The sequence below is a fragment of the Gouania willdenowi genome, chromosome 4 (assembly GCF_900634775.1).
Source record: "Gouania willdenowi chromosome 4, fGouWil2.1, whole genome shotgun sequence".
NCBI lineage: Eukaryota > Metazoa > Chordata > Actinopteri > Blenniiformes > Gobiesocidae > Gouania > Gouania willdenowi.
In genome coordinates this window covers 39,267,475-39,289,314 of record NC_041047.1, presented here as the reverse complement: position 1 = coordinate 39,289,314, position 21,840 = coordinate 39,267,475, and the positions used below count along the sequence as shown (strand labels likewise).

Below are 21,840 nucleotides of genomic sequence, written 5' to 3'. Positions count from 1 at the left end.
CGGACTGCAGTGGCAGTGCTACCTTTACCTCAGCTCTCCTTGTCTGCAACAGAAAGGACGTCTTTAAAAAGCACATCATGTAAAAAACATTAAAACATCAAGTGATTTTTGATTGAATGAATGTTTTAGCAGCAGACTCAATGTCCATGGAAAAACACTATTACATACAAAAATAATCATAAGAACAGTTCAAATGAACATTACATTAGACAAGGCATTTGTTTCATTTACTATATATTTATGCTGATTAACCTACAAGTGCACTTAAGCTACTACCTGTCTTCATAACACTGGTAGTAGATGAATAAGAGTTTTAATTAATCTAAGTTTGGTGATATGATTTTTTTCCCCCATATCGCCCACACACATAGGAGTGGGCGATTTGGGGAAAAAAAAAAATCATATCACGATTTTTTCTTTGTAAAATCACAATGCGATTTTTTTCATTCAAATCATTTTGACTATTTCAAAGTTATTTACCAATAAAACAAACAAATTCACTTTAACTAAAGAATGTAGCATTAGCATTAGCAACACTTGCTACATAACAAGGCAGCATATCAGTCTAGTGATTTCTATTTGTTATTGAGGTAACACACTCATATTAATAAAATCCTACTGTAAACAGTGTTTGAGTCCCTCATTTCACACAGTTTATACAATCACATCCTTTACAAGATAAAAGTTTACTGCTTTGGTTACATCAGGCCTGGGTGATATGGACCAATACTCATATCTCTATATTTTTCCTCAAAATGGCAATAGGCGATATAAAGCATTTATATTTTATCAATAGTTTTACAAGAAAAACAATAATGGGTCAAAGTCAGTGGAGCCACAAAGACCCTTTTATTAATCACTAGCAGCACAATAACAACATTTTGTGTCACTTTTGACTTTTTCCTTCATTAAGGCTGAAATGTGATTAAATTATGTAGTGTTGCTTTTTTCAGGGCAGCTCTGAGTTGTTGAAAGTAGTTTTTAAAGTAAATCACATTCAGGACACTGTCTCTTTAAGAATGTGTAAACAGGCCCGTTAGCTACAGCAGCAGATCTCTGCTGAGGACCAACAGAGAGTTAGTTAGAGAAGAGAAACACATGCAGTGTTTCCTCAAACATCTCTCAGTGCTTCAACACTCAGAACTGATGGAGTTTACATGACACTTTACTGAGACATTGTCGGAACACATATGCCCAAAGATACAATATTTTACAATGAATACTACCCAGTGATGTGCCGTGACCACTAGGGTTGGGGAGGCACGTTGCAAATCGAGACCACCAATGACAATTTGATATGTTTCTGCTGTCAAGTGTTAATTCAATTCAAATCAATTTTATTTGTATAAAGCAATTTACTACAGTCATCTCAATGCACTTATCAAAATATAAAATTCATAATAAGAAAGAAAAAACCCAACAAGATTCACATGAACAAGCATTTAGCCATCTAACAAAATCAACATCATAAACACCATTAAAGAAACATAAACAATTATTTTATATAGCCTCCATACTCTCCCAACAAGATATATCTCATGACACGACAGCACTTCTGTGGTTTGTGTTGGATACACAGAAACACGGAGAAAATGACAACAACAACAACAACTCAGAACAGCCTCAGTGAGGACCATCCACAAAATCAATCTTTCCTTTTGTACAATTCACTGTATAAAATACAAAACATTTTCTGACCATACCTTTGCTGAAGGTCTGGTAACTCAGGTGTTGGTCTCCATCTTTTAAAAGCTGTCGTTTTTCCTCAAAACTGTCATCCTGACTGTAGTGTTATCCCGCCCACTCGCTAGAGAACGTAGCAGCAGCAGTCACGTGGGATCAATTCACTAAACGTGTAAAGGCAGCTCTCTACGCTGCCTTTGGACGTAAATGGTTGTCATCTTGGGGACCTGACTGCGCATGTGCAAACACGTAAAAACATGCAATGGGAACTGAGACAGAAGAGCAACGTGCCTTTGGGAGGGGGCGTGGCCTCCCTCTGCAAAAAAAAGACTGTGCAGCTGTTCCAGGAAATAGGGCTGTTTAGTAATTTGGGCTATGAAACGCACAAAATGCGGACACTTTCAAACTAATAGGTACTGTAGGCTATTGGAAATGGAAAAAGAAATAATTTATAATTATACTATAATTCAAAAAAAAAATAATAATAATAATTAAAACAAATAATTAAAATATCAATTCACCCATGGGTAGGCACTGCCTACCTTGCCTACCCTGACGGCACGTCACTGATACTACCACTCTCTCAGTAATGTAGGGGAGTCGGAGAGGAACTCCAAACTTTATTCTCCATTCAACCACACTTCTCTATAGCCCTCTAACATCACAGTGCACACACTGAGTCACACCAAAATACATCCGACCGGAAACACCGCCTTCTCAACACACTTCACAGTCAATGGGTGAATTATCAACGTTGATCACCACAATATCATTCATTGTATGACCACCACCGGCAACAGAGTAGCCCCTCCCCTAAACGCGCTCTCTTCCCAACTTGTTTGGGCACACGTTCAGAGCGTCTTCGACGCTCGGTGACTAGTGTCTGATTCACTGAGCACAAGCATCTTAAACTCAATGCTGCTCAAGGTTTAATTGAGCATTTGATTTTTCTTTTCTTGAAACATTTTCTTTACACATTATATCTAAGTGCTAAATTATCCAGGTGTTCAAAGGTAAGTGATTCAACTTGTTTCCATCTACCAGTATTTTACAAGTTCTTAAAAAATAAAAGATATGGAATTTGCTAGTTTAAAAACTCTGTCTTATTATTGAAGGGACAATTGTTTTATTTTTTCACTTAAGTAGGAGCATGTACTTTTACTCAAAAGTAAGTAACTTCAATACTTTTACTTTTACCAGAGTAATTTTTTATTCAAGTATCTATCTGCTGTATGTAACCTTACTGCATTCCAACACTGTCTCAGCTGGTTTATTATACTATCCTGCCTTTTAGCATGTATGTAGCTGCTCAGATTTAATATTTACAAATTCCAAGACCTGGGGTCTGAGGGAGGGGTGTTTGGGGTGGGGGTCAGAGCAGAGAAGAGGAAAAGGATTTCCAGCCACTGGGGTCGAGGGCATGCAGCCTCTTCTGGGCGCTCCAGTCTATCGATTGCATTGAGAGACCAATTGATCAATTCCATAATTCCAGTTTGGAATAGGATGCAAAGAGAGGCAGCCATTAGATTCACAAGACCAGACAAAACAAAAGCAGCAGCAATTCAGATATGGGCGGAAAGAGAGGGAGCCAAAAAAATTGTGACCGCCTTCGTCGAGTAGGAGGAAAAGAACAAATGGGATCATCGTGGGCTGATTCAAACTGGGTAAACAGGAACCATCAAAACACACACATTTACTGCTTTGAAGTCCTCCATTAACATCCACACGACACGTAGGTCCAACACTTGGGAAAAAGGCAGGTTTATTAAAAATGGGCAAACATTAAAATATTCAACAATATATGTTAAACAACAAGCTTTAAAATGCTGCAATGAATATTTGATTACAGATACAAATGTGTACATTTCAGCCACATCTACGCCTTGACGAGCAAAGATACACTGCAGCTCAGTCTGTGATTTACAGTCACAAAATAATCCCTATCAAAGCTTAGAGTGTGCATTCCCCAACACTAAAACCATTCAAAGCCATTTGGGACCAAAACAACCCAGTTCATCACATTTGACTGTTTTATACACACTAACATTATATTTTGTTATATATATATTAATTGTTCAGCTCAATGTCCCAGCACAGGATTAACGAGTTTTAGAAAATTAATGACTAATATTGTTAATTATTAGTTCGTTGTGAAATTTGTGTGAACCTGGCTCAGCCATTTCGGAGGGCTGAAACCAAAGATCCAAACAGTTTGGTTCGGACAAACTGGGCCAGGTTCACACAAACTTCACAACTCGTGTTTGTCTTTGTTGGTCCTTACTTGAACTTTATTGACCACGGTATCTAAACTTAAAATAGAGAAGTTAGAATGAAGCTACTTTAGCTTCATAAATGTATAATCGCCACAAGAGATTCATGTTTCTGAAACAACGGTTTCTGAATTTATGTTTCTTTATTTTGATCCTAGCATGTATTTAATAAAAGAAGTTCTACATTTTGTAACATTTCTACACTTTAACACACATCAAACATCACATTGTAAAGGTTACACTCCAGTGTGGATGTTCACATTTCTTTAAAGTCAAATTTGTTGCAAAGTTTTGGCCACAAACCTCACATTTGTTCTGTGAGTGGTTGTGAGTCTTTCTTGGAATTACAAGTTTTACGACAAACATCACATCCAAAGGGTTTCTCTCTAGTGCAGGGGTATTCAGGACGCCATCGTCTGAGTCTTTCCCTTTCTTCAGCTCTGTCATCTTTCGTTTCTTTTCCTCCATGATGCAAACTTTCATTTCTTTTTCTTGTGTGATACACTCTTGTCAGTCTCTGATCTGAGTCGTAATATCTTCCAACCATAAAACAAAAACCTGATTGGTTTAGCCATGTCACGTAGGACAGAGAACTTGCATGTGATTGGCCTGAGTGTTTCCTTGCACAGGCTAAACATAGAAGCGCTACATTAAGTTTTCACTCTGCATGGCACCCCCTGCAGTCCAGACCCAGGGTATGCCATTTGGTGACAACTGCTCTAGTGTGTATTCTAATGTGTCGATTCAAGTGATTCTTTTGAATAAATCTTTTCTGACAAACATCACAAACATAGGGTTTCTCTCCAGTATGGGTTCTCATGTGTTGCTTCAGTTCAAAATTGCCTTTATATCCTTTTTCACAAACATCACATTTAAAAGCTTTCACTCCTGTGTGGCCACTCATGTGTCTGGAAAGACTTCTCTTAAAAGAAAAACTTTGACCACAAACACCACAACCAAAGGGTTTCTCTCCTGTGTGGATTCTCATGTGATTAATCACTAACTGCTTGGTAGTAAATCTTTTTTGGCAAACATCACATTCATAGGGCTTTTCTCCTGTGTGGATTATCATGTGATTAATCACTAACTGCTTGGTAGTAAATCTTTTCTGACAAACATCACATTCATAGGGTTTCTCTCCTGAGTGGATAAACATGTGAAGCTTCAAATGCTTCTTTTGAGAAAACCGTTTCTGACAAACAACACAACCATAGGGTTTCTCTCCTGTGTGGATTCTCATGTGATCCTTCAAATGTTTTTTTAGAGAAAACCGTTTCTGACAAACATCACAACCATGCGGTTTTTCTCCTGTGTGGATTATCGTGTGGCTCTTTAGACTAGATCTGTTGCTAAATCGTTTCCCACAGACGTCACAAGCAAAAGGTTTCTCTCCTGTGTGAATTCTCATGTGTGCAGAAAGACTCGCCTTTCGATTAAACTTTTGACCACACACGTCGCAAGCAAAGGGTTTCTCTCCTGTGTGAATTCTTGTGTGGACCTTCAGATTTGTTCCGTCGCCAAAACGTTTCCCACACACATCACAACCAAAGGGTTTCTCTCCTGTGTGAATTCTCGTGTGGATCTTGAGATGTGTTATGTTGCTAAATTGTTTCCCACACAGGTCACAACTAAAGCGTTTCTCTGAGTTCTGTGATTTTCCTTTGGTGTTCTTCTCAGTCCTAACCTCAGATGTCTGAAAGCTCTCACAGCTCATGTCCATGTGTTCACTCTGAGCTTCAGACTGGGACAAAGGTTCCCTCCAATCCTCACTGTCTTCAGTGTCAGAGCAGTCTGTTTCCTCTCCATCAGTGTCTGGTTGTGTACAAGTGTTTGTTGCTTCTGGACCTTCACTGATGTCTCCATTTGGTTCTACTTTAATGAGTTTAGCTGAGCTGCAGGTTTCAGGATCTCCTTTGTTGTTCTCCTCACTTTGTCTCCAGAGAAGCAGAGAACACTGAGATTCCTCCTCTTCATCTTCACTCTTCACAGTAACAGCTGTAATATCCATCTCCTGCTTTACCTCCAGACTTTCCCACAGTTCTTCCTCCTCCTTCTTTATGTGGAGATGATCCTGGAGCTGCAGTCCATGAGCTGACTTTCCTTCACAGGAAACAAAAAAAAAGTTTGTTTAATTTTGTTGTCATTGTGTAGTTGTTGTGGGAAATGTTTGTTCACACATTATTGTTCCAAGTAAACTGACGGGCACAAAGATGAAAATATCAGAACTCATGCTAAATGTTGATACAAAATCTCATGATATGACAGACTTCAACCTCTGAAATGTAAATATCTTTATGACACAGACTAAACCCTCACCCACATGTTTTGGGACAATATCAAGCATTCCACCATATTTTTCACAGTAACGAGTAGGGATGTGCCGATCTGGTTTTTTTGCCACAGAGTCCGAGTCCTTTGATTTTCAGAATTGGCTGATACCGAGTCCCGATTCGAAATTTCTAGAATACATTAAAAGATAAAGAAGAGCAAAAAAAAAAAAAAAAAAAAAAAAAAAAAGATCCAGGATGTCCCTTATTTATTTTATTCACATTATTTTACCATTCAAACCTAAACAGAGCACTTCTGTGATGTAGCTTGAACAATCAAGCAATAAATAAATTTAAAAAAATCACGTTACACTTTAAAGTTACTCAGGCTACTCAGAGAGATGGGGGTGCGAGGGAAAGACCACCGGCAAACATTCAACGACCTCTCCAAGTTTGCTGAAATTGGCAGTCAGTGGCTGCGAAGGAAGAGGGAACAGACCATAACGTGTTTTTTCTGGATCTCCCCAATGCCTTTGGCTCAGTCCCTCACAACCTTCTGTGGACAGCCTTTGACTACTTCAACGTGTCAGCAGCACTCAAAACCCTTGTAAAGGCCTACTTCCAGCTCTGCCTGAGAACAGCTGAGTAAACCACAGCATGGCAAAACCTGGAAGTGGGAATCATTGCCAGATGCACCATCTCCCCACTGGCCTTCACCTTGGCCATGGAGGTGATCATCCGTACCTCTCGATGGGTTGTTTGCAGACTTGGCCTGAAGCTGCCTTCTGTCAGAGCCTATAATGGAAAAAGTAAATGTACACTGTTTTCCAAGATGGCGCCAGTGTGTTTCGGCTGCCGTCTGCCTGCTGTGCTGGAGCTGTTCCTTATTACTGTTTTCTTTGGATTTTTGTACCAAAATGTCACTGCGTTGCTGGTTTATGACCGTCAGGCACCTATGAACTTAAATCGTTCACATGAGGTACGTTTTTACCACAACTTGGAGGACCAAGCATCCAGACTTCCTCCTCACATGGCTTAAGTTCCTGCTTACCTGCTGCGCACACCTGTCCCACGGAGGAAACGTGTGAAAAGACGGGGTAGACGCAGTGGTTTCCTGGTGAGGATCAAGGCGATTTTGAGGCCCAATCTCGGGCTGCTCTGTTTTGGATACAGTAGCTCCAGCTAAAAACACTCTAGGCCCTCATAAAAACCATGTCCGTGGATAAATTAAGTTTTTTCTAACATCAGGAAAAGCTGCCGGAAAGTGGAACGTTTGTGGAAAGCCACAAAATTAAAAGTACATAGACTCCATCTTAAAGACATGATAATGGAGCTAAATGAAAAAATAAAACACGCCCGCTCTGCCTATTTCTCAGATCTTGTATCACGAAATAAGAAAAACCCCAAAGTGTTGTTTGAAACTATTGAAAACCTTGTTGCACCCCAACCGCCCCATGTGTCAGTGCACACGCAGGATGACTGCAACAATTTTTTGAAATTCTTTGTAAACAAAACATCAGGGCCAGTATCACTCCTCCTTTGACCAGATTGTGCACTACAGTAGCCCCTGTGTGCTCATGGTCCTCCTTCACTCCTGTCAACCTACAGGATGTTCAGGATTTTAGTGGGAAAAATGAAACCCACATCGAGCCCAGTGGACATTGTTCCCACTCTATTGCTCTTAAATGTTTTTGATGTCGGCCCTTGGGTGGTAAAACTGATTAATCTCTCACTTTTATCTGACTTGGTCCCCAAATTTTTTAACATGCTGTATGTTACGGTCTCCTGAAGAAAATGTGGCTTGATGAAGGGAGACCACTAACATATACAAAAGGACACAGACAAAAGGGTTCGAGTTGGCAAGTTTATTGTAAATAAAACATTAATGAGTCAAAACATAAATCAACAAACCAAAAAGGCTATAGGCGCCGGCCAAAATAAGGAAAAGAGGGGTTAAGAACCTGGCTAACAGCTCCATGGGCCATCGGACCAGGCCCCACCCTGGCTAAGCTACCTCAACCAAAACTAACTATTAAACCAAAAAAAGAAAACCCGGAAAACAGGACTACCGGCGACTATAGCCAAACTAAAATAACAAAGCCCAGCAATCTAAACATGCCTGAGTTAAATAATTGCTACTTAAATAGAAAAAGGTTTCAAACCACTCAACAAAACAACCAACAAGACAACAACCAACCAAGCGACAACCAAACCTCACTATACCTCTGTCCTGCAGTGTGTGTGTGGCTCAGTGCTCAACTCTGCTCTGCCTGCTCCTCTCTCCTGCCATCCTAAATAATCTCCCTCACCCTGATTGCCAACAGCAATCAGGTGTGCTACAGCCACTCAGAAAGGGGAAGGAGGGAGACCGGCCATAGAGGAAACACGTAACACTGTAATAAATCTCATTCTTAAAAAGCCTAATCTGGATCCCGGGGAGCCTATAAACTACCGGCCCATATCTAAACTTCCGTTCATTTAAAAAATCATGGAGAAAGTGGTTGCTATGCAGCTGACCTCATTCATGGTACAACATGATTTTTATGATAAATATCAATCTGGCTTTAGGTCAATCCACTCCACTGAAACTGGTCTTCTGAAAGTTTCTAGTGACGTGTTGACGGCCGCTGACTTTGGTCGTTACACAGTTTTGGTTTTACTTGATCTGACAGCAGCCTTTGACACAGTAGATCACAGTATACTGGTTGATCGACTGAAATCTGAAATGGGGTTTTCTGGAGCTGTTCTAAAGTGGTTTACCTCTTATATAAATGGAAGAACTTTTAATGTTACTTTTAACGATGTAATGTCTAATGTGTCTGACCTGTCATGTGGAGTAGCCCAGGGCTCTGTTCGGGGCCTGTTTTGTTTTTATTGTACTTGATGTATCTTGGTTGGTTGATCTGTGGTTTTAAAAATGTGTCCTGACTAAAAATAGTTTTTATCATCTGAGAAATATCTCCAAAGTGAGGAATCTGCTGTCCAAACCAGATCTCAAAATAATCATACATGCGTTCATCTCGTCATGCATTGATTACTATAATTCGGTTTTCTCCTGTTTTACCACATTCTTTCTGGTCTTCATTGGCTCCCAGTTAATTTCCGTATTGAGTTTAAAATCCTAGTCCTTACTTTCCGTGCGCTGCTTGGTCAGGCCCCTCAATACATTACTGACTTGTTGTGCCCCTACACTTCAGGGCGCACCATTTGGTCATCAGGCCAGGGTCTCCTCATGACCCCAAAAACACATTTTAAAACCCGGGGTGACTTGGCATTCCAGGCAATAGCACCAAGACTCTGGAAAAGCTTACACCAGTCCCTCCATGAGCTTGTCTGTGTGGACTCTTAAAAAGCAACTGAAAACCACGCTTTTCAGAAAGGCTTTTTGTTAAATTGCTTTAAAAAATGTTATTAACTTTTTATGATGTTCCTACTGTTGTTTTAAATTGTTTGTGTTTTATTATCCTTTTGTGACAACAGTGATATACATTTATTTCTATCGTTATTCATGAATGAAATCTCCCCTGTTCTATACATAATCTCCCGTTATATAAATATACCTGAGGTGAGGGAAAGAAAACATTACACCAAGGCATGAGACTGGTGGCCTAGTGCAATGTTTCCCACCCAGGGGTCCGCGTACCCCAAGGGGTACGTGAGCACATTGCAGGGGGTACGTGGAAAAATTAAGAATTTATTTCCAAGATGAAAAAAAAAATATTCTCAGTCATTTTATAAGTCCGTCAAAAACGGTCCGTGTGCGCTATGACTTGTTTCCCTGGGGAGAGAATAACCTGTGGCACAATCAGAACAGCGGAACCCTTTTTACCTGCAGCAGGTGTAAATATGGATAGATGGATGAAACGTCCTGTTGCTGTGGATACAGGAGGGGGAGAGGAGCCTGCCGACAAACGCAAGAAAGATGCCAAACCTAAACCAAGGCTGTATAGTGAAAACTATGTTTTATTTGGATTCACTTCTACGTCCGCAGACCCGCCGCAGCCTCAGTGCTTCTTTTGCAGTGAAATCCTGGCAAATAACTCCATGAAGCCAGCCCATTTACAGCGACACCAGAGTACCAAACACTCGAAAAGTGTCAGTAAAACTGAGGAATTTTACAAACGTAAATTGTCGGAGTTTAAATCAAGACAGAATGTAATGATGAAGGCTATGAGTGTGTCAAACAAAGCACTGGAGGCATCTTACGCCGTATCCCTGTTCGTGGCGAAATCAAAAAAGCCTCACTCGATTGTTGAAGAGCTCATTCTCCCTGCAGATGGCTGAAATTATGATCGACAAGAAAGCAGCCGACACACTCAAGAAAATCCCCTTGTCGAACAACACCGTGTCCCGTCGGATTGATGATATGTCGGTGAATATTATTGAACAAGTAGTGAAAAAAAATTTAAAAAGCCGGTCAGTTTGCTTTGCAGCTGGATGAAATGACAGATGTGAGCGGTGATGCTCAGCTCCTGGCCTTCGTTCGTTACAAAGATGTGTCGGACATAAATGAGCATATTTTATTTTGCAAAAAGCTCCCAGGAAAGACAACCGGGGAACAAATGTTCCAAATTATAGATATCTTTTTCAAAGAACACGATTTACAGTGGAAAACCTGCGGTCACATCTGTACTGATGGAGCTGCTGCAATGACGGGGAGTGTGAAGGGACTTTTCGGACACGTAAAAAAGGTAAATCCCGACATTAAATGGCTGCATTGTATTATTCACCGCGAGGCACTGGCAAGTAAGCGAATGAGCTCTGATTTAAGTGATGTTATGGATGATGCTGTGAAGGTGATTAATTTCATCCAATCCCGGCCACTGAATCACAGATTGTTTGAAACTGTTTGTGATGAGAGCAGTACAGAGCACGGACAGCTTTTGCTTCACACGGACGTCCGCTGGCTGTCCCGTGGGAAAACACTACTCAGACTTTATGAACTGCGCAGTGAAGTTTCTGTTTCTGACGCAGCATCAGCATCCTCTTGCTTTGGTGTTTGAGGATGCTGAGTGGGTGGGGCGCCTGGCGTATCTCGCCGACATATTTACCAAACTTAACGAGCTCAACCAATCGCTTCAGGGAAAGGAGTCACACATCCTTAAAATGTATGACAAAATTAAAGAATTCACAAAAAAGCTCAAACTATGGGAGAACAAATGTGATGATGGAGATGTCAGCTGTTTTCCACTACTTGATTCCCATCTTGCCACCACTGATGTTGCCAGGGGTCCAATAGTCAAACTGGTGCAAGCACATCCGTCCAAACTTTGCATGGATTTCAGCCAGTATTTTCAGGACATTGAAAAAAAGTCAGAAGGACAGGAATGGGTGAGGAACCCATTTATTGTGGGTGAGAGCTGCAGCAAACTTCCTGCAAGGCTGCAGGAGCATCTGATGGATTTATCATGTTATCAGGGTCTGAAAATGACCTATGATGAGAAGACATTGACTGAGTTCTGGTGTGATGTGGAGAAGGAATATCCTGAGCTGGGAAAACATGCATTGATTGAGCTTTTGGTTCTACTTATGTGTGTGAGGTGACATTCTCAGCTTTGACACACATGGTATTTGGTATTTATATTTTTTCTAATTTCAACTTTCTAATTTTTCTTTAATAATAATGTATTAGTATTAATAATACAGTATTAATAATAAAAATGTTTATTATAATATTATTTCTTATATTTATCATTTTTATTGCCCTGAAGGCAACACCATTTTATGTTCAATTTGAGTTGAATAAGATAATGCCTGAATATTATTTGTTCAATTTAAGAATAGGAAATAAAATGACGCTTTGAATATTCAGTTGTGCTGTGTTCTACTTTTGAAGAATCATGTGCACACATGAGTGAGGGGGTACTCATGGGATGACAAAACGGCTCAAGGGGTACACAAGACAAAAAAGGTTGGGAACCACTGCATTAGACAGTAATGTAACTATTGAGATTATTACACCTAAATATCCTGAATGCTTAATTCATCCAGTTTAATTATAGGAAATCAGAAAGATATTTATCAACCATAACTTTGAGTTATTTCGACTTTTCATATGCTTTTTATTTTAAGAAAGTAATTTAATTTTAAATGAGGAAATAAATGAATTGCATACAGCAACACTGAGTAATCCACATGCACTAATATATTCCACAAAATATCAGCCCATGAGCTCTTTGAGTCAAACAGCTATTGTAGCCTTTTTAAAGTGTCTAGTTTTAATGTATTCTATTTAGTTTTTTGTTTGTAAAGAACCTGTTTATACTTTAAGATGTAAAAATCGTGATAAATACCACAAATTATCGGGAAAGATTTCCTAGTCTATATCGACCATCCCTACAACAAGAGAAACAAACATTTTATCCGACACAACAGAACTGACATTTTGACCTTGGAAGGACGTCAGAGAGCCTCTGGCTTCCTGTGGAATGAGCAAAATACAGCAGACATTCCCATCAAAAGAATAGCAGCGTCCTTTACATTAACACCAGAATCATTAATAATAACATGTTACTGTAATACAACAGCAGATGTTACAGAAAATCAGAACATGTTGACAATGTTTGTAGAGACGTATTAATTAAAGTGTAGATGTTAAGTTGAGGAGCTGTGGAAGTTCTCATGTGTTCATCACTGTTGGCCCACAGCACAATATGAACAGATGAAGAGCAAAGATTCAAGTCTTTTCAGATGAATTTCAAAATAAAAGTAAACTTCATTACCACACAGGACGTTGGCTGGAATCCTCTTGTTCTGGAACAAAGCTTTTATTTCCAGTTTCTGAAAAACAGTAAATATATTTAATCGGTTATTGATTAGCGTGAGCAGCTGTAGAAATATGTAGGTTAGAGAAGTCTGCAGTAAACATGGTCATAGATCTGTGATGTTACCTCCTCAGGTTCTCTGTCAGTCTGCTTTGCCTCCTGGCTTTGCTCAGTCATGATCTCCTTTATCAGCTGCAATTATTCACAGAGAAGAAGATTTAAACAAAAGGTCAACATGGAATCAAAAGCTCACTGTAGACATGTCAGGATAGATCAGGGACAGGCAACTGCAATCACCAACACATGTAATCTAGCACAGATCTATACAGGTAAAAGCCAGTGAATTAGAATATTTAGAAAAACTTGATTTATTTCAGTAATTGCATTCAAAAGGTGTAACTTGTACATTATATTTATTCATTGCACACAGACTGATGCATTCAAATGTTTATTTCATTTAATTTTGATGATTTGAAGAGGCAACAAATGAAAATCCAAAATTCCGTGTGTCACAAAATTAGAATATTACTTAAGGCTGATACAAAAAAGGGATTTTTAGAAATGTTGGCCAACTGAAAAGTATGAAAATGAAAAATATGAGCATGTACAATACTCAATACTTGGTTGGAGCTCCTTTTGCCTCAATTACTGCGTTAATGCGGCGTGGCATGGAGTCCATGAGTTTCTGGCACTGCTCGGGTGTTATGAGAGCCCAGGTTGCCCTGATAGTGGCCTTCAACTCCTCTGCGTTTTTGGGTCTGGCATTCTGCATCTTCCTTTTCACAATACCCCACAGATTTTCTATGGGGCTAAGGTCAGGGGAGTTGGCTGGCCAATTTAGAACAGAAATACCATGGTCCGTAAACCAGGCACGGGTAGATTTTGCGCTGTGTGCAGGCGCCAAGTCCTGTTGGAACTTGAAATCTCCATCTCCATAGAGCAGGTCAGCAGCAGGAAGCATGAAGTGCTCTAAAACTTGCTGGTATACGGCTGCGTTGACCCTGAATCTCAGGAAACAGAGTGGGCCGACACCAGCAGATGACATGGCACCCCAAACCATCACTGATGGTGGAAACTTTACACTAGACTTCAGGCAACGTGGATCCTGTGCCTCTCCTGTCCTCCTCCAGACTCTGGGACCTCGATTTCCAAAGGAAATGCAAAATTTGCTTTCGTCAGAAAACATGACTTTGGACCACTCAGCAGCAGTCCAGCTCTTTTTGTCCTTAGCCCAGGTGAGACGCTTTTCGCGCTGTTTCTTGGTCAACAGTGGCTTGACACGAGGTATGCGGCAGTTGAAACCCATGTCTTTCAAGCGTCTCTTGGTGGTGGATCTTGAAGCACTGACTCCAGCAGCTGTCCACTCCTTGTGAATCTCCCCCACATTCTTGAATGGGTTTTTTTTCACAATCCTGACCAGGGCGCGGTGATCCCTATTGCTTGTACACTTTTTCTGACCACAGTTGTTCCTTCCCTTTGCCTCTCCATTAATGTGTTTGGACACAGAGCTCTGAGAACAGCCAGCCTCTTCAGCAATAACCTTTTGTGTCTTTCCCTCCTTGTGCAATGTGTCGATGGTCGCCTTTTGGACAGCTGAGTATTGTACATGCTCATATTTTTCATTTTCATACTTTTCAGTTGGCCAACATTTCTAAAAATCCCTTTTTTGTATCAGCCTTAAGTAATATTCTAATTTTGTGACACACGGAATTTTGGATTTTCATTTGTTGCCACTTCAAATCATCAAAATTAAATGAAATAAACATTTGAATGCATCAGTCTGTGTGCAATGAATAAATATAATGTACAAGTTACACCTTTTGAATGCAATTACTGAAATAAATCAAGTTTTTCTAAATATTCTAATTCACTGGCTTTTACCTGTATGAACATCACCCTATGTAGTATAGATCTATATGAACAGTAACATATGTAACATAGATCTATATGAACAGTAACATATGTTGCATAGATCTATATGAACAGTAACATATGTTGCATAGATCTATATGAACAGTACTGGTTTCCATGTGTTTCCTATCAGTGCAGTAGGAACTAATCTCCTGTAAATAAAGCCAAATAAATTCCGGAAAACCATAACCATTAAAATATATTTTTCACCTGGTAAAGATAGTAGCTCTAACAACCAGAACAATGTCTGTGTATGTAGTAAGGAGTCGTATTTACTCGTATGTTTCCGGTTTTTGTATCACCCGATTTATTAGTTTTTAAGCCCCTAATACCGGTATCGGCCCCAAATATCCTGAATCGCCAGAGCTCTAATATCTAGTATAGATCTCTATGAACAGATGTGCAAATATCTATAGATCTATAGAAGGAAACTCCGTCATTAGAAGTCCTCGTACAGTGAGCTGCTACACAGTACCGAGGCATCTGTGGTGCTGAACTGGTGTTACGGTTCAACTGGTGACCGTGTTACCCTGAGGCTGGGCTGAGTGGAACAGTCAGTGTTAGGAAGATAAACACGGTGCAGATGTTCTCCTAAAGGAGGTTTGACCGACAATAATCAGCTTTAAAGACAGAAAACAGCTTCTCACCTTCTCCTAATTGTTCTTCTTCTTCTTCTTCTTCTTCTTCTTCTTCTTCTTCTTCTTCTTCTTCTTCTTCTTCTTCTATCCGCTGCTTACATCCTTATTGTTGCTCTATCGCCCTCTTCTGGATCTGTTTACCTCCTACATTATCCAGGTCCTTATTTTCTCTGTATCAGCCCAGTTAGCATCTCATTCCCAGTCCCACCACAACCAGTCAGTCCTCTGAGTCCTCCAACATGTTTAATGCAGTTGAGGCGATGAACTGTGTTTGATTCAGTCTTTGTTTTATTGCCTCAACCGAGAAGCTCATATTTTTACCGACATTTATTTATTTGTTTGTTTTTCTGTGAGCAGGATTACGTCAAATCCTGGATCAATACACTGATTATGGATCAGTTTTAAAAAAATAAAAAAATAAAAAAAGAGGTGGCAAAAGTACACGTCTTCAGTACTTAAGTAAAAGTATAGATACTTGAAGTAAGAGTAAAAGTAAAACAGTAAATGCTACTACATTTACTAGAGTAAAAAAGTAAAACAAATATCCTGTCAATAATAAGACAGGGTTTTTAAACCAGCAAACTCCATATATTCTTTTTTCTTTTTTTGTTTGTTTTAAAGAAAGTGTAGAATACTGGTACATGGAAACAACTTAAAGCTGTTACCTTTGAACACCTGGAGAATTTAGCACTCATTATAGATAACATTTGTAAATAAAATGTATCAAGAAAAAAACAAGTACAAATGCTACATAAAAACCAGAGCAGCTTTGAGTTTAACATTTTTTTTTAAACTTGTAAAAATCTGTTACATGGAATTAAATTAAATATGTTCCCCTTTTTGAACACCTGAATAATTTAGCACTCATCATTGATAAAACTTGTAAATAAAATGTTTTAAGAAAAAAATGCAAATGTTCAAATAAACCCAGAGCAGCTTTGAGTTTAACATTTTACAAACATTTCACAAAACCATAAAACTAAGGGACCTGCCAAACAGAAAAAGATCAAACTACCAAAAGTTGACGTCTTCTTACATCGTGACGTCATCTTCGAAGGTCTGAAAAGTAACAAGCTCATTTTTTAAATGTAAGGAGTAGAAAGTACAGATATTTGTTTAAAAAAAAAAAAAAAAAAAGAAGTAAAAGTAAAAAGTGGCCAAAAAACAAATACTCAAGTAAAGTACAGATACTAGAAAGTACAGTAAAGAATAGGGGTGTGCAAAAACATCGATACGATATATCGTAATATTAAGTCTTGCGGTAAGTTATCGATACACTGGTGCCAAATATCGATTATTTAACTGAAATGTTTATTTTCCATAAAACAACTTCATTCTGCTTGTTAAGCAGCACTGATATCTGTCCATGTTTACAGAGAAATTGATAATGCTAGCAATGAAATGACTATTTTCTGCATTCATTTTGTTTTTAATGATTTAAAGTTAATTTGCACAAACATCATTAACAATATTTTGGTGAAGCATTAAAGACTTAAACACAACACAAGGACGTTGGACGAGTTGTGGACAGTGTGTGTTAAGAAGAGCCACCGTGCAGTATACACTTCGTTTTAATCTCCTGTCATTCATGTGCAATTGATTGACAATGTTTTGTAATTCCCGTGAAATGGATTCAGCGCAATAGATAAATTAGAAATTTCTTTAGTGACAGACATCGTAATGTATTGTAGATTAGTGGTCTAGAAACAAAGTATTTGCCTCAGTAACCACAAACAAAATAACATCCCAAAGCTTCACACTGCAGAGGGGAACGAGACAAGGTTGCCCACTCTCACCTTTGCTTTTTGCAATATTTGTTGAACCTCTCGCATCAGCTGTTCGTCAGAACTCTGTTATTAGAGGGATCCACTCATCCATCTCAGAACACAAAATTAATCTTTATGCGGATGACATTTTACTCTATTTAGAAGAACCCCAATCTTCATTAGAAGAATTATTTAAACTAATAAACAGCTTCTCTAAACTATCAGACTATTCCATTAACTGGTCAAAATCATCAATCCTTCCTTTAACGAAAAATTCATGGAACCCAGCAATCCAAAACCCACAATACCCCTCCCCCACAAATATAATTAAATATCTAGGCTTAAATATATCACCAAACCTAAATGAATTAATTAAACTGAATCTAGACCCTCTGTTGGATAAAGTCACAGAAGACCTGCGGAGATGGAACAATCTCCCCATCTCACTCCTTGGCAGAATAGCCTCAGTTAAAATGAAAATCTTACCTAAAATAAACTATCTGTTCTCTATGATCCCACTGAAACCACCAACGCAATGGTTCAAAAGATTAGATTCTGCAATTACAAAATTCTATGCTAAGAATAAAAAACCCAAAATAAGCCTTTCAACTCTTCAAAAAAATAAAAGCGAGGGAGGGTTGGAAGCCCCTAATTTCACACATTATTACCTAGCAAACCAAATTCTATATTTAACAGAATGGTTAAAACCAAAAGAATACCACAACACCTGGCTAGAAATAGAACAGCTAGACTGCAAACATATTAAACTCTCTGATCTCCCTTTTATCACTATGACCCTCAAACATCACAACTGCTTTAAAAACCCACTGATTGCCTCCACCCTGACTGCGTGGTGGAAAGCCCTGGACATAACAAATGTTCAATTAAAAACTAACATGCTGTCTCCAATCTGGCACAACCCTGACTTTAGAAACAAAAAAACACCACTCTATCTAAAAACATGGGAAGATAGCGGAATTATTCATCTCCAAGACCTCTTCGAAAATGATAAGCTCAGGACATATAACAATCTAACCCAAGCATTCGATATAAATAAAAGTAACTTTCTACAGTACTTACAAGTAACAGAGACAATAAAGAAAACTACTCCACTAGACTTAACTACTTTACAACCTCCAGAACTGGCTATATATATGAAAAAAATTTCAACAAAATCAAAAAAACTCTCAAAAATATACAGAGCGCTCTCGAACACTAACTGTAATTACTTACCAATCGCGAAGTGGGAGGCTGAACTCTCAATCACCCCGAGCACTGATTTCTGGACAGAAATTTGTTGTAATACTTTTAAGATGACAAAAAACACAAACCTTCAGCTAATTCAATACAAGGTCCTCCACAGATCCCACATTACCCAACAGAAAATGCATAAAATGGGCTTCTCAGCAACAGACATCTGCTCTCAGTGCACCCAGAATACAGCGGATTCCTATCTACATGCCTTATGGCTTTGCCCCCCAGTTGAACACTTTTGGATTCTAATCACTGAAAAACTGTCCTCCATTTTGGACTGCAGGATTCCTTTATCTCCAAATCTTTGTTTGATTGGAGACCTGACAATGCTTCAACTTCCAGCAAACCAATCACATTCAATCAATAGCAAAAAAAACAATATTACTAAATTGGAAAGACAAAAAATCCTTAAACATAAACCAATGGCAAAATCTCCTCACAGAAATTATTTCCATGGAAAAGATGTCTGCTCTTAGAAAACAAAAAAAAACAATGTGCTTTGAGGAGCGTTGGACTCCTTTTTTAATTGCATTAAATCTAAATTTTTAAAAGCCTGATGATCTAGCCTGCAAGCGACTGCCAGCACCACTCTTTACTAACGCACTAGCCCAACTGTAGGCCTGGACCGCCTTGGGCCTCTGGGGTGGTCTTGGCCGGGATGGCTGGGGTGGGTTGCCGGGGTGTCTTGTTGCCTCGGCACGGGTGTGCATTCCTTCTGGGTGTTCACGAGGTCCCGGGGCTGTTTGATTTGGCGCTGTTGCCCCTTGCATACGCATCTGGTTGGTCTCTGGGGCTGGGGGCCTGCGTGCTCCCCTGCCGCTCCTTCCTCCTGCTCCCTGTCCCCCTGTCTCGTCCTCCCCCCCTCCTCCTCCTTTGCTCTTGCGCCCGCCATCCTGTTGGGTTGGGTGTGGGGGGCTCCCGTTGGTCTGGGGCACTGGTGGGGGGGCTGTGGCTCCCGCCTGGGGGGCGGGCGGTGCCGTGCCGGGTGGGTTGGCTGGGGGGTGGTCTCGTTGGGGGGCCTGGGGTGGTGGGGTCCTTGGCTCCGGTCCGGGGGGATCCGGGGTGGGGGTAGCTTTGGGGGTGGCTGCTGCCCGGGGTCGGCGATTGCCTCCTGGGTCGCTGGGTGGCGGGGTGTGGCTGTGGGTTGCTCCGTCGGCCCTTGCGGGTCCTCGGCTTGGCTCCCTTGGGCGCGCCCTTGCCAGGGATGTCGCTTGCGCGACGAGCCAGGCGGGGCCCCCTCCGGGGCTTTTGTTTGGCCGCAATGGTTGGGGTGTGGCCGTTACGGCTAGGGGTGTGGGGTGGGGGGTGCTATGGGGCCTCCCCGGGGGTCGTGTTGGGTGGGTGTGCGGGGGCGCGGCGCGTGGCTCTTGGCCTGGTGGATCCGCGTCGGGATTGGCTGGTCTGCTGGCTGGGTGCACCGGGCGCCGTGGGCGCCATTCCGGGGCGGGGGCGTCCCGGGGGTGGATCCGTGGTCTGGGTGTCCGGGGGCGTGCTCTCCTGTCATCTGCCCGGGGACCGGCCGCGGCGCGTGGCGGAGCCGCGCAGCCTTGGGCGGGGCAGGGCTGGTGGCCTGGGGCCCGCTGTCGTCCGGGGTGTGCTGGCGTCGGGGGGATGTCTCGTGCCGGTGCGTGGGTCGTCGGGGATCGCCTCCGTTGGGGGGGGGGGGGGGGGCTCTACTGGCGCCGTTGGTGTGGGATGGCGGTACCGGGCTGGGGATGCTTCGGTACTCGGGCTTGCCGGTCCGTGGCTGGCGGGGTGGCCCTGCTTGGCGGTAGATGGTGTCCTCTTTCGTCGGGGGGGCCGGGGCCGCCTCCCGGTGGAGAGTGTTATATCGTGGCGCCGGGTGGGCCTGTGCTGGCCCTGGTGCGGGCACGGGCCTCCCCCCTGCTCGGCCGCCCTCCTTGGCGGCGGGGGGGCGTCGCTCTGGGCCGGCGTGCGGCGGGGGTCGCCCCCTGGAGCACCGGGGGATGGGGTTGGTGCCTGGCTGCGCCCGGGGGTGGGGGGTGCCGCCGTGCTCCGCGGGGCCGTCGCGGTCTGGGGGGGTGCCGTGGGGGGGGTCTCCGGCTTTGCTGCTCCGGGGCCCGCAGTGCCGCTTGCCCGTCTGCACCATCTACCCTCTCGCGTGGCCCGCCATGCGGACGGGCCCGGCTCGCACCAGACAGGCCTCCTACATGTACACTTCACCTCACTCCCAGCTGGTCTGGCTCACTCACTTAATGCACCACACACCCATACCCAACCCTTGGGGGGCTGGATGGTGGGACTGGGGGTGGAGGGGGCCGCCACCTGTGTCACTATGTAGTGGCGTGGGGGCGGCACTCCCACCTCTAGTTACCATACTAATCCCTCCAATTTTAATCGCACTTCAACATGCCACCCCCCGGAGGGTGTACTCACCTACACCCTCCGGCCTATTACACCACATACACATATATCCACAGAGGCAGGATGGGGAGCACCGCCCCCTCCTTCCCCCTTCTTTTAATTACACCCCATACATTCACTAAACACACATTCACACAGGGGATAGGGAAGTGCCTCTCCATTGGGGAATGGAGAGGCACCATAACAGGGTGGTGGGTTGGTTCACATATTTGGGCCTCTCCGGTGGGGGCCTGGCTCCTCTGTTGGTGGCTGGGCCACTGCTTAGAGTAAAAATACATCAGGATGGTGCGGTCGGGCGTGGCGGTGGGTCTCGGGGGGGCTTTGCTGGGGTCTCTCCTTGCGGGGTCTTTCCGGGCGGTGTCGGCCTGGTGGGGCGCGGGGGTGCTTCCTCCCCTTGGGTGTGGCTGGGTGCTTGTTTCGTCTCCTGGTGGCCTTGGGGGCGGGCCCCGCGGTGTGCGGGCCCGGGGCGGCCTGCCTCGCCGGTTTGGGGGGTGGGTGTGCTGGGGGTGTGCTGGTGTCCTCGCCGGGGTTGGGGCGGGGTTGCTTGGCGCCTCGGGGTGATGCTGTTTACTGGGGGGCGGCGCTAGCTGTTCCGGTGGTGGAGGTTGCTGTCGGCCGCCTGGTGGGTCTATCCTGCCGTTTGCGGACTGGTGGGTGGGTCCGGGGCATCTTTGGCTGGGGGCTGCTGTCCCGCACTTGATGTGTGCCATTGGGGTGCCTCCGTCCCCGCGGTGGGGATCGCCGGTTGCTCGCGGGCCGGCGGGGGGCGCTGCTCCGTGGCTGGCGCTGTCCGGGGGGCGGCGGGCCCTGGGCTGCTGGCCGTGGGCTGTCCGGGGCTGTGCGGTCCTGCTGGGCCGTGGCCGGGTCCCGGGCGGGGGTGGGGGATGCGTCCCGGGGGGCTT

The 21,840-nt window shown here is 42.8% G+C and overlaps 1 protein-coding gene across 1 annotated transcript; it reads right to left on the bottom strand.

Annotated features, from left to right (window-relative positions):
• Window positions 1-3,443: 3,443 nt before the first annotated feature.
• On the bottom strand, window positions 3,444-15,649 carry LOC114462365 (zinc finger protein OZF-like). Its single transcript, XM_028445162.1, has 4 exons — window positions 15,543-15,649; window positions 13,111-13,176; window positions 12,943-13,000; window positions 3,444-6,053 (listed from the first exon to the last, which is right to left on the bottom strand). Exons 2-4 carry the CDS (start codon window positions 13,159-13,161, stop codon window positions 4,612-4,614), a joined length of 1,551 nt encoding a protein of 516 aa, XP_028300963.1. The 5' UTR covers window positions 13,162-13,176; window positions 15,543-15,649; the 3' UTR covers window positions 3,444-4,611.
• Window positions 15,650-21,840: the final 6,191 nt, after the last annotated feature.

Excerpts from the sequence above, each read along its gene's own strand:
- LOC114462365 (XM_028445162.1), bottom strand. The coding sequence starts at position 13,161 with ATGACTGAGCAAAGCCAGGAGGCAAAGCAGACTGACAGAGAACCTGAG. Across the intron at positions 13,001-13,110 it reads CTGACAGAGAACCTGAGGAG|AAACTGGAAATAAAAGCTTT; the intron begins GTAACATCACAG and ends ACTGTTTTTCAG. Across the intron at positions 6,054-12,942 it reads TCCAGCCAACGTCCTGTGTG|GAAAGTCAGCTCATGGACTG; the intron begins GTAATGAAGTTT and ends TTTCCTGTGAAG.